Source organism: Arachis hypogaea, chromosome 3 (assembly GCF_003086295.3).
Source record: "Arachis hypogaea cultivar Tifrunner chromosome 3, arahy.Tifrunner.gnm2.J5K5, whole genome shotgun sequence".
In the NCBI taxonomy this organism is placed as follows: domain Eukaryota; kingdom Viridiplantae; phylum Streptophyta; class Magnoliopsida; order Fabales; family Fabaceae; genus Arachis; species Arachis hypogaea.
Window position 1 is genome coordinate 59,442,542 of NC_092038.1, and position 13,511 is coordinate 59,456,052.

The window sequence follows — 13,511 nt, forward strand, 5'->3', positions numbered from 1 at the left end:
ACGCCAGGCGGAAGGGGGTTTCTCATGTGGAGGACTGCTTGGTTGTACGGTAAGACCAAAGGATCGAAGCGAGTTCGTCGGCCCATGCACCTTTTTTGTTATCCAGTCACTTCTTGAGGCCCAGCAAGATGACCTTATTTGCAGACTTGAGTTGCCCATTCGTCTGGGGGTGCTCTATCGAAGAGAATTTCTGTTTTATACCCAGGCCGGTGTGGAGTTCTATGAACTTTTTGTCAGTGAATTGCGTTCCGTTGTCTGAGATGACGACTTCCGGGATGCCGAATCGAGTTATCACCTGCCTCCACATGAACTTTCTACAATTGGATGAGGATATGCTGGCCAGTGGTTCGGCCTCTATCCACTTGGTGTAGTAGTCGATGGCAACTATGAGATACTTGACTTGCCCCGGACCAACTGGGAAAGGTCCCAAGAGGTCGACTCCCCATTATGCGAAAGGTCGGGAGGACGTCAGTAGACTTAGTTTGGAAGCCGGTGCTTTGTGGAAGTTAGCGTTCTCTTGACACTTGACGCATTTCCTCACGAATTCTTTGGAATCTTCCATCATCAATGGCCAGTAGTATCCATCTCGGATGAGCTTTCTCGCTAGGGCTTTGCTCTCGATATGGTGGCCGCAGCACCCCTCGTGGACTTCTCTGAGTACATAGTCCGTCTGGTCGGGATGCAGGCACTTCAATAGGGGCTGGCTGAGTCCCTTTTTAAACAGTTGTCCCTGTATGGTCGCATATTTGGCTGCCTCCCTTCTCAACGCTTTAGCTACCTTCTCAATGTCAGGGAGGCTGCCGTTTTCCAAGAAATCAATGATGGGGTCCAACCAAGAGGGGCCTAACTTTGTCAAGTGGAGGGCAACTGCTGGTTCCTTTACCATGCCTTGGATGAGAGATCGGTTGCCGACTCCCGATTTCGTGCTTGCTAGCTTAGATAGGAGGTCTGCCCGTGTGTTCCTTTCCCTTGGAACATGTTGGATCGTGACTTCCTTAAACTGCTTGCTCAACTCTCTAACCTTCTCCAAGTACTTTTGCAACAGCGAGTCTCTGACTTGGTAGCTTCCATTTACTTGTGAGGTAATGACATGTGAGTTGCTACACACCTCCAACCTCGTCGCCCCGACTTCCCGAGCTAGGGTTAGGCATCCCAAGAGGGCCTCATATTCTGCTTGGTTGTTCGACACAGGGAACTTGAACTTCGTCGATTGTTCGTATATAACCCCAACTGGGCTTTCTAAGATGATCTCGGTGCCCCCCGACGTTTGGTTGGAGGCCCCGTCTACATGGAGCCTCCACTGTACACCCGCTTCTTCGGCTGTGTCCCCTGTTACTTCAACCAGAAAATCTGTCATTGCTTGTGCCTTAATTGTGTGTTTGGGTTCATATCGTAGATCGTACTGGGAGAGCTCGATGGCCCAATTCATCATTCTTTCCGCTAAATTGGGTTTTTGGAGCACTTGACGAATTCCCTGGTCTGTTCTCACGACGATCTGGTGGCCTTGGAAGTGTTGCCTTAGTCTACGGGAAAAGGTCAAGAATGCCAGTGCTAGCTTCTCCAATTTGCTATACCTCGGTTCTGCTCCTTGTGTCGCTCTACTCATAAAGTAAATTGGCTGCTGAGCATTCCCTTCTTCCCGCACCAAAACCGCTGCAAGCGCTTCCTTCGTTATTGCCAGGTACAGGTAGAGTGGTTCTCTGACCTTGGGCTTCCTGAATACCGGGGGTGCTGCAAGGATCTCTTTGAAGTGATTGAACGCCTCCTCGCACGCAAGAGTCCATTCAAACGCTATCCCCTTTCTCATCATATTGAAGAAGAACAGGGCTTTCGCTGCCGATGCTCCGAGGAAGCGGGACAGAGCGGTGAGCCTTCTTGCCAGCCTCTGGACATCTTTGACACAGCCCGGGCTCTTCATTTGGAGTATCACTTGGCACTTTTTGGGGTTGGCTGGTGGACGAAATTGTGATCCATATTCTCTTCAAGTTGTTTGTCTTTGTATGAAATCATTATTATGGCACTGGTTGAATTCACAACTCCGTTCAACTAACCAGCAAGTGTACTGGGTCGTCCAAGTAATAAACCTTACGTGAGTAAGGGTCGAATCCACAGAGATTGTTGGTATGAAGCAAGCTATGGTCACCTTGCAAATCTCAGTTAGGCAGATTAAAATAGTTTTATGGGTTTTTGAAAATAGAAATAATGAAAGGGATAAAGATACTTATGCAGATTCATTGGTGGGAATTTCAGATAAGCGGATGGAGATGCTGTAGAGCCCAAGCACGCCTGCTCTCCTACTCCTTCTACTCAGTCCTTCTTACTCCTTTCCATGGCAAGCTTTGTATAGGGGTTCACCATCAACTGTGGCTACTTTCATTCCTCACGGGGAAATAACCTGTGCGGCTGTCACTCGCACAGCTAACCAGTCTGGAGGCATCACCCGTGGCTGATGGCTACATCCCATCCTCGCAGTGAAAACTATGCAACGCACTCTGTCACAGTACGGCTAATCACCGGTTGGTTCCCGCTCCTACTGGAATAGAATCCCTCTTTTGCGTCTGTCACCAACGCCCAGCAGGTTAAAGTTTGAAGCACGTCACGGTCATTCATGATCGGAATCCTACTCGGAACACCACAGACAAGGTTGGACTTTCCGGATTCCCAAGATCCTACTCGGAATACCACAGACAAGGTGAGACTTTCCGGATCCTCATAAATGCCGCCATCTATCTAGCTTATACCACGAAGATTCTGTTGGGGAATCTAAGAGATACGCATTCAAGCTCTGTTGCATGTAGAACGGAAGTGGTTGTCAATCACGCGCGTTCATAATTGAGAATGATAATGAGGGTAATCTGACTCATCACATTCATCATGTTCTTGGGTACGAATGAATATCTTGGAATAAGAATAAAAGGGATTTGAATAAAAGATAATAGAATTTCATTAATACTTGAGGTACAGCAGAGCTCCACACCCTTAATCTATGGTGTGCAGAAACTCCACCGTTGAAAATACATAAGCAAAGAGTTCAGGCATGGCCGAATGGCCAGCCCTCTCTAACGTGATCAATGATCCCCTAAGATGAAGAATAAAACAAAACTGAGATCAAAGATTGTCTAATACAATAGATAAATGTCCTATATATACTAGACTAGCTACTAGGGTTTACATGAGTAAGTAATTGATGCATAAATCCACTTCCGGGGCCCACTTGGTGTATGCTTGGGCTGAGCTTGATCATTCCACGAGCTAAGGCATTTCTTGGCGTCAAACTTCAGGTTATGACGTGTTTTGGGCGTTCAACTCCGGATAATGACGTTTTTCTGGCGTTTAACTCCAGACAGCAGCATGAACTTGGCGTTTAACGCCAGGTTACGTCGTCATTCTTCGAATAAAGTATGGACTATTATATATTGCTGGAAAGCCCTGGATGTCTACTTTCCAACGCCGTTGAGAGCGCGCCAATTGGAGTTCTGTAGCTCCAGAAAATCCATTTCGAGTGCAGGGAGGTCAGATTCCAACAGCATCAGCAGTCCTTTTGTCAGCCTTCTTCAGAGTTTTGCTCAAATCCCTCAATTTCAGTCAGAATTTACCTGAAATCACAGAAAAGCACACAAACTCATAGTAAAGTCTAGAAATGTGAATTTAACATAAAAACTAATGAAAACATCCCTAAAAGTAGCTCAAACTTACTAAAAACTATATGAAAACAATGCCAAAAAGCGTATAAATTATCCGCTCATCACAACACCAAACTTAAATTGTTGCTTGTCCCCAAGCAACTGAAAATCAAATAGGATAAAAAGAAGAGAGTATACTATAAAGTCCAAAATATCAATGAATATTAATTTAATTAGATGAGCGGGACTTGTAGCTTTTTGCTTCTGAATAGTTTTGGCATCTCACTTTTTCCTTTGAAGTTTAGAGTGATTGGCTTCTCTAGGAACTTAGAATTTCAGATAGTGTTATTGACTTTCCTAGTTAGGCATGTTGATTCTTGAACACAGCTACTTTATGAGTCTTGGCTGTGGCCCTAAGCACTTTGTCTTCCAGTATTACCACCGGATACACAAATGCCACAGACACATAACTGGGTGAACCTTTTCAGATTGTGACTCAGCTTTGCTAAAGTCCCCAGTTAGTGGTGTCCAGAGCTCTTAAGCACACTCTTTTGCTTTGGATCACGACTTTAACCACTCAGTCTCAAGCTTTTCACTTGGACCTTCATGACACAAGCACATGGTTAGGGACAGCTTGATTTAGCCGCTTAGGCCTGGATTTTATTTCCTTGGGCCCTCCTATCCATTGATGCTCAAAGCCTTGGATCCTTGCTACCCTTGCCTTTTGGTTTTAAGGGCTATTGGCTTTTTCTGCTTGCTTTTTCTTTCTATTTTATATTTTTTTTTTCGCCATTTTTTTTTCTTTTTTTTTCACTGCTTTTTCTTGCTTCAAGAATCAATTCATGAATTTTTCAGTTCATCAATAACATTTCTCTTTGTTCATCATTCTTTCAAGAGCCAACAATTTTAACACTCATAAACAACAAGATCAAAAATATGCACTGTTCAAGCATTCATTCAGAAAACAAAAATTATTGCCACCACATCAATATAATTAAATTAAATTCACTAATAATTTCGAAAATTATGTACTTCTTGTTCTTTTGAATTAAAACATTTTTCTTTTAAGAGAGGTGAAAGACTAATGGATTTTATTCATAGCTTTAAGGCATGGTTTACACACTAATGATCATGAAGTAGAAACACAAAAACATAGATAAACATAACACTTAAAAACCGAAAACAGAAAGAAAATAAAGAACAAGGAATGAATCCACCTCTTAGTGGCGTCTTCTTCTTGAAGGACCAATGATGTTCTTTAACTCTTCTATGTCCCTTCCTTGCCTTTGTTGCTCCTCTCTCATAGCTCTTTGATCTTCTCTTATTTCTTGGAGAGTGAGGGCGTGTTCATGGTGTTCCACCCTTAGTTGTTCCACGTTTTGGCTCAAGTCTTCTAAGGAGGTACTGAGTTGCTCCCAATAGTTGTTGGGAGGAAAGTGCATTCCATGAGGCATTTGTTGATGAACTTCCTCATGTTCTCCTTGGGGGCCGTGAGGGACTTCCCTTGTTTGCTCCATCCTTTTCTTGGTGATGGGCTTGTCTTCTTCAATGGAGACATCTCCATCTATGATAACTCCAGCTGAATAACATAGATGGCATATGAGGTGGGGGAAGGCTAGCCGTGCCATGTATGAAGGCTTGTCAGCTATTTTGTAGAGTTCATTGGCTATGACTTCATGAACCTCTACTTCCTCTCCAATCATGATGCTATGAATCATGATTGCCCGATCCACAGTAACTTCAGATCGGTTGCTTGTAGGGATGATGGATCTTTGGATGAACTCCAGCCATCCTCTAGCTACAGGCTTGAGGTCCAGTCTTCTTAGTTGGACTGGTTTGCCTTTGGAGTCTACTCTCCATTGGGCGCCTTCCACACAAATGTCCATTAGGACTTGGTCCAACCTTTGATTGAAGTTGACCCTCCTTGTGTAGGGGCGTTCATCACCTTGCATCATGGGTAGATGAAACGCCAACCTCACATTTTCCGGACTGAAATCTAAGTATTTCCCCCGAACCATTGTGAGATAGTTCTTTGGATTCGGGTTCATACTTTGATCATGGTTCCTAGTGATCCATGCATTAGCATAGAACTCTTGAACCATCAATAATCCGACTTGTTGCATGGGGTTGGTTATGACTTCCCACCCTCTTCTTTGGATCTCATGTCGGATTTCCGGATACTCATTCTTTTTGAGTTTGAAGGGGACCTCAGGGATCACCCTCTTCTTTGCCACAACATCATAGAAGTGGTCTTGGTGGCTCTTGGAGATGAATCTCTCCTTTTCCCATGATTCGGAAGTGGAAGCTTTTGCCTTCCCTTTTCCTTTTCTTGAGGAAACTCCGGTCTTGGGTGCCATTGATGGTGAATGAAAAATAAAAAGCTAGGCTTTTTACCACACCAAACTTAAAATTTGCTCGTCCTCGAGCAAAAAGAAAAGAAGAGTAGAAGAAGAAGAAGAAGAAAATGTGATTAGAGAGGGAGAAGGGGGGTTCGGTTATGTAGAGAAGAAGGGGTTATGTTGTGTGAAAATGAAGAAGAAAAGGGAGGTATTTATAGGGAGGGGGGAGGGTTAGGTTTCGGCCAATTTGGGTGGGAATGGGTGGGAAATTGAATTTGAATGTAATGGGGGTAGGTGGGGTTTATGGGGAAGAGGAGGTTGATGTGAATGGTGCATGGGGTAATTGGGAAGAGAAATTGATGTGATTGGTGAAGGTTTTTGGGAAGGGTGACATTGAGAATGAGATTTGGATTAGGAGAGTGTGAATAGGATTAAAAGAAAAGGTAGGTGGGGATCCTGTGGGGTCCACAGGTCCTGAGGTGGGGATCCTGTGGGGTCCACAGGTCCTGAGGTGAAAAGAAATACCATTCCTTCACCCTATAGGCGTGTAAATTGCCTTCATGCACCATTCTGGCGTTCAAACGCCCATTGGTGCATGTTCTGGGCGTTAAACGCCCATGTGATGCTTGATTCTGGCGTTGAACGCCAGTTTCAAGCTTGTTTCTGGCGTTCAGCGCCAGATTGTCCTCTGCGTGCGCATCCTGGCGTTAAACGCCAGGATGTAGCTTGTTTTGGGCGTTCAGCGCCAGGAAGATGCTCTGTTCTGGCGTTGAACGCCCGCCAGATGCATCTTCTGGGCGTTGAACGCCGGCCCGCGCGTCCTCCAGGGTGAAAAATTTTTTTCTTCTGTTTTTGACTCTGTTTTTAATTTTTTTTGATTTTTTCGTGACTCCTCATGATCATGTACCTAATTAAATACAAAAATAACAAAGAAACAAAATAAAATAAAATTAGATAAATAAAATTGGGTTGCCTCCCAACAAGCGCTTCTTTAATGTCAATAGCTTGACAGTGACTCTCATGGAGCCACAGAGCAATCAAGTCAATGTTGTCTAGTCCCAACACCAAACTTAGAGTTTGGATATGGGGCTTGAACACCAAACTTAGAGTTTGGTTGTGGCTTCACAACACCAAACTTAGAGTTTGACTGTGTGGGCTCTTCTTGACCTTGAACTGAGAGAAGCTCTTCATGCTTACTCTCTTTTGTCACAGAGGGATGGCCATGTGCTTGAAACACAAGGTATTCCCCATTCAATTGAAGGACTAACTCTCCTCTATTGACATCTATCACAGCTTCTGCTGTGGCTAGGAAAGGTCTTCCTAGGATGATGCATTCATCATCTTCCTTCCTAGTATCTAGGATTAGGAAATCAGCAGGGATGTAAAAGTTTTCAACTTTTACTAGCACGTCCTCTACTATCCCATGAGCTTCTCTCATGGATTTATCTGCCAATTGTAATGAGAACAAGGCAGGTTGTACCTCAATGATTCTTAGCTTCTCCATTACAGAGAGTGGCATAAGGTTTATCCCTGACCCAAGATCACATAGAGCTTTCTCAAAGCTCATGGTGCCAATGGTGCAAGGTATTAAGAACTTGCCAGGATCTTGTTTCTTTTGAGGTAGAGTTTCCTGAATCCAAGTTTCTAATTCATTAATGAGCAAGGGAGGTTTACTTTCCAAAGTCTCATTACCAAACAGCTTGGCATTCAGTTTCATGATAGCTCCTAGATATTGAGCAACTTGCTCACTAGTCACATCTTCATCCTCTTCAGAGGATGAATAATTGTCAGAGCTCATGAATGGCAGAAGGAGATTGAATGGAATCTCTATGGTCTCTGCATGAGCCTCAGATTCCTCAGGATCCTTATTAGGAAGCTCCTTCTTGCTTGGAGGACGTCCCAGGAGTTCTTTCTCACTAGGATTTTCATCTTCCTCCTCCTTGATGCATTCGGCCATGTTGACTAAGTCAATGGCTTTGCACTCTCCTTTTGGATTCTCTTCTGTATTACTTGGGAGAATACTGGGAGGGGTTTCAATAACTTTCTTACTCAGCTGGCCTACTTGTGCCTCCAAATTTCTAATGGAGGATCTTGTTTCATTCATGAAACTGAAGGTGGCCTTTGACAGATCAGAGACTATATTAGCTAAATTAGAATTATTTTGTTCAGAATTCTCTGTCTGTTGCTGAGAAGATGATGGATATGGCTTACTATTATTCAGCCTATTGCGTCCACCATTGTTAAAACCTTGTTGAGGTTTTTGTTGATCCTTCCAGGAGAAATTTGGATGATTTCTCCATGATGGGTTATAGGTATTTCCATATGGTTCACCCAGATAATTAACCTCTGCCATGGCAGGGTTCTCAGGATCATAAGCTTCTTCAGAAGCTACCTCTCTAGTACTGTTGGATGCATGTTGCAATCCATTCAGATTTTGAGAGATCATGTTGACCTGTTGAGTCAACATTTTGTTCTGAGCCAGTATGGCATTCAGAGCATCAATTTCAAGAACTCCCTTCTTCTGAGGGACCCCATTATTCACGGAATTCCTCTCAGAGGTATACATGAACTGGTTGTTTGCAACCATGTCAATGAGTTCTTGAGCCTCTTCAGGCGTTTTTCTTCAGGTGAATAGATCCACCTGCAGAATGATCCAGTGACATTTTCGAAAATTCAGAGAGACCATAATAGAATATATCTAATAGGGTCCATTCTGAAAACATGTCAGATGGACATCTCTTGGTCAGCTGCTTGTATCTTTCCCAAGCTTCATAGAGGGATTCACCATCTTTTTGTTTGAAGGTTTGAACATCCACTCTTAGCTTGCTCAGCTTTTGAGGAGGAAAGAATTTATCCAAGAAGGCAGTGACCAGCTTATCCCAGGAGTCCAGGCTATCCTTAGGTTGTGAATCCAACCATATTCTAGCTCTGTCTCTTACAGCAAAAGGGAAAAGCATGAGTCTGTAGACTTCAGGATTAACTCCATTCGTCTTTACAGTATCACAGACTTGCAAGAATTCAGTTAAGAACTGATAAGGATCTTCAGATGGAAGTCCATAAAACTTGCAGTTTTGTTGCATCAAAGCAACTAGTTGAGGCTTAAGCTCAAAGTTATTGGCTCCAATGGCAGGAATGGAGATGCTTCTTCCATCAAATTTGGATGTTGGCTTTGTGAAGTCACCAAGCATTCTCCTTGCATTATTATTATTATTTTCGGCCATCTCTTCCTCTTGTTCGAAATTTTCTAAAAGGTTGCCTCTGGATTGTTGTAATTTAGCTTCTCTTAATTTTCTCTTCAGAGTCCTTTCAGGTTCTGGATCAACTTCAACAAGAGTGCCCTTTTCCTTGTTCCTGCTCATAAGAAAGAGAAGAAAACAAGAAAAGAAAAAGGAATCCTCTATGTCACAGTATAGAGATTCCCTCAGGTTAGTAGAAGAAGAAAGAGGTAGAAGAATGAAGAAGGATGAAGAAGAATTCGGATGAAGAGAGGTGAAGAGAAGTGTTAGTAGTTAAATAATTAAATAGAATAAGAGAAGAGAAAGAAATTTTCGAAAATAATTTTGAAAAAGAAGGATGTAATTTCGAAAATTAGAAATAAAAATAAGTTTAAAATTAAAATTTAAAACAATTAAAAAGAATTTTTGAAAAAGAGAGGGAGAATTTTCGAAAATTAGAGAAGGATAGGTAGTTAGGTGGTTTTGAAAAAGATAAGAAACAAACAAAAAGTTAGTTAATTGATTGAAAAAAGATTTGAAATTAAATTTTGAAAAAGATAAGAAGATAAGAAGTTAGATAAGATATTTTGAAATCAAATTTTGAAAAAGATAAGACAAAAGATAAAAAGATATATTTGAAAAAGATATTTGAAAAAAAAAATTAATTTTAAAAATTACTTAACTAACAAGAAACTACAAGATAAGATTCTAGAATTTAAAGATTGAACCTTTCTTAACAAGAAAGTAACAAACTTCAAATTTTTGAACCAATCACATTAATTGTTAGCTAATTTTCGAAAATTTGATAAAAAGATAAGAAAAAGATTTTGAAAATATTTTGAAAAATATTTTTGAAATTTTCGAAAATGCTAAAAAAAATGAAAAAGATATGATTTTTGAAAAAGATTTTGAAAAGATAAGATTTTTAAAATTGAAATTTTGACTTGACTTGTAAGAAACAACTAATTTTTAAAAATTTTTGACCAAGTCAACCCAAAATTTCGAAATTTTAGAGGAAAATAAGGAAAAGATATTTTTGATTTTTAAATATTGAATGAAAAACACAAAAATGACCCAAAACATGAAAATTTTGGATCAAGACACAAGATGCATGCAAGAATGCTATGAATGTCAAGATGAACACCAAGAACACTATGAAGATCATGATGAACATCAAGAACATAATTTTGAAAAATTTTTGATGCAAAGAAAACATGCAAGACACCAAACTTAGAAATCTTTAATGCATGAAAATTATGAATGCAAAAATGCACATGAAAAACAACAAAAGACACAAAACAAGAAATCATCAAGATCAAACAAGAGGACTTGTCAAGAACAACTTGAAGATCATGAAGAACACTATGAATGCATGAATTTTCGAAAACAATGCAAGAAAAATTTTAAAAGCATGCAATTGACACCAAACTTAAAAATTAACACAAGACTCAAACAAGAAACACAAAATATTTTTGATTTTTATGATTTTCTAATTTTTTTGTATTTTTATTGATTTTTTTCGAAAAACATTTTTGGAAAAACGAAAAATAAAAGAAAAATTTTGAAAAAGATTTTTGAAAAGAAAATTACCTAATCTGAGCAACAAGATGAACCGTCAGTTGTCCATACTCGAACAATCCCCGGCAACGGCGCCAAAAACTTGGTGGACGAAATTGTGATCCATATTCTCTTCAAGTTGTTTGTCTTTGTATGAAATCATTATTATGGCACTGGTTGAATTCACAACTCCGTTCAACTAACCAGCAAGTGTACTGGGTCGTCCAAGTAATAAACCTTACGTGAGTAAGGGTCGAATCCACAGAGATTGTTGGTATGAAGCAAGCTATGGTCACCTTGCAAATCTCAGTTAGGCAGATTAAAATAGTTTTATGGGTTTTTGAAAATAGGAATAATGAAAGGGATAAAGATACTTATGCAGATTCATTGGTGGGAATTTCAGATAAGCGGATGGAGATGTTGTAGAGCCCAAGCACGCCTGCTCTCCTACTCCTTCTACTCAGTCCTTCTTACTCCTTTCCATGGCAAGCTTTGTATAGGGGTTCACCATCAACTGTGGCTACTTTCATTCCTCACGGGGAAATAACCTGTGCGGCTGTCACTCGCACAGCTAACCAGTCTGGAGGCATCACCCGTGGCTGATGGCTACATCCCATCCTCGCAGTGAAAACTATGCAACGCACTCTGTCACAGTACGGCTAATCACCGGTTGGTTCCCGCTCCTACTGGAATAGAATCCCTCTTTTGCGTCTGTCACCAACGCCCAGCAGGTTAAAGTTTGAAGCACGTCACGGTCATTCATGATCGGAATCCTACTCGGAACACCACAGACAAGGTTGGACTTTCCGGATTCCCAGGATCCTACTCGGAATACCACAGACAAGGTGAGACTTTCCGGATCCTCATAAATACCGCCATCTATCTAGCTTATACCACGAAGATTCTGTTGGGGAATCTAAGAGATACGCATTCAAGCTCTGTTGCATGTAGAACGGAAGTGGTTGTCAATCACGCGCGTTCATAATTGAGAATGATAATGAGGGTAATCTGACTCATCACATTCATCATGTTCTTGGGTACGAATGAATATCTTGGAATAAGAATAAAGGGATTTGAATAAAAGATAATAGAATTTCATTAATACTTGAGGTACAGCAGAGCTCCACACCCTTAATCTATGGTGTGCAGAAACTCCACCGTTGAAAATACATAAGCAAAGAGTTCAGGCATGGCCGAATGGCCAGCCCTCTCTAACGTGATCAATGATCCCTAAGATGAAGAATAAACAAAACTGAGATCAAAGATTGTCTAATACAATAGATAAATGTCCTATATATACTAGACTAGCTACTAGGGTTTACATGAGTAAGTAATTGATGCATAAATCCACTTCCGGGGCCCACTTGGTGTATGCTTGGGCTGAGCTTGATCATTCCACGAGCTAAGGCATTTCTTGGCATCAAACTTCAGGTTATGACGTGTTTTGGGCGTTCAACTCCGGATAATGACGTTTTTCTGGCGTTTAACTCCAGACAGCAGCATGAACTTGGCGTTTAACGCCAGGTTACGTCGTCATTCTTCGAATAAAGTATGGACTATTATATATTGCTGGAAAGCCCTGGATGTCTACTTTCCAACGCCGTTGAGAGCGCGCCAATTGGAGTTCTGTAGCTCCAGAAAATCCATTTCGAGTGAAGGGAGGTCAGATTCCAACAGCATCAGCAGTCCTTTTGTCAGCCTTCTTCAGAGTTTTGCTCAAATCCCTCAATTTCAGTCAGAATTTACCTGAAATCACAGAAAAGCACACAAACTCATAGTAAAGTCCAGAAATGTGAATTTAACATAAAAACTAATGAAAACATCCCTAAAAGTAGCTCAAACTTACTAAAAACTATATGAAAACAATGCCAAAAAGTGTATAAATTATCCGCTCATCATTAGCTTCCACCCCCTTTGGGTTATCATAAATCCTAGGAACTTTTCGGCCTCCATGGCAAAGGCGCACTTGAGCGGGTTGAGCCTCATGCGGTGTTGTCGAAGGGACGCAAATACATTCCCCAGGTCGCTTAGGAGGTCATCAGGCCGAGTGGTCTTTACAAGGATGTCATCTACATAGACTTACACCGTCTTGCCTATGAGATCGCTGAATATCTTGTTCATCAGCCTCTGGTACGTGGCCGTTGCATTTTTCAGGCCAAACGGCATCACCTTGTAGCAATAGATTCCTTCCGGAGTTATGAATGCTGTTTTATCCTCGTCAGGCCGGTGCATCGGTATCTTATTGTAGCCGAAATAAGCATCCATAAAGCTAAAATACTGGTACCCCACCGCCGCATCAACAAGTGCATCTATGTTGGAAAGGGGGTAGCAGTCCTTGGGACATGCTTTGTTGAGATCGGAATAGTCCGCACACATCCTCCATCTCTCACTGTATTTTTTTACCAGAACTACATTTGACAGCCAGGTCGAGTAGTCTAGTTCTCGTATAAAACCTGCTTCCAGGAATTGAATGATATAATTGATGATGCATAATCTCATGACTTGGAACAAAGCTTTGATGCACTTTAATTGCTTGATCTCAAGACAAAGGAAGCTAGAAGGAACCACGTTAGCAGCCACGTTAATCTAATTAACGTGACCACTAACGCGGAATGGGGACAAGCTTGTAGCGTTAACGGAAAAGGTGATCACCAATAACGCCTTCGAAGCCATCATAGCCAACATTAGTTGCCATGTTAACTACATTAACGTGGTAGCTAACGTGGAGGAAAAGAGGAGCTCCAACGTTAGTGGTAAAAGTGAATGCCACTAACGTT

At 41.4% G+C, this 13,511-nt stretch overlaps 1 protein-coding gene across 1 annotated transcript; it reads right to left on the reverse strand.

Annotated features, from left to right (window-relative positions):
• Positions 1-506: 506 nt before the first annotated feature.
• On the reverse strand, positions 507-1,918 carry LOC112777998 (uncharacterized). Its single transcript, XM_025822373.1, has 2 exons — positions 779-1,918; positions 507-653 (listed from the first exon to the last, which is right to left on the reverse strand). The coding sequence occupies exons 1-2, from the start codon at positions 1,916-1,918 to the stop codon at positions 507-509; spliced, it is 1,287 nt and encodes a 428-aa protein (XP_025678158.1).
• Between the last annotated feature and the right edge of the window lie 11,593 nt (positions 1,919-13,511).

Coding starts and splice junctions, on each gene's coding strand:
- LOC112777998 (XM_025822373.1), bottom strand. CDS start 1,918: ATGAAGAGCCCGGGCTGTGTCAAAGATGTCCAGAGGCTGGCAAGAAGG. Junction 654..778: donor GCCTCCCTGACATTGAGAAG/GTAGCTAAAGCG, acceptor CTATGTACTCAG/AGAAGTCCACGAGGGGTGCT.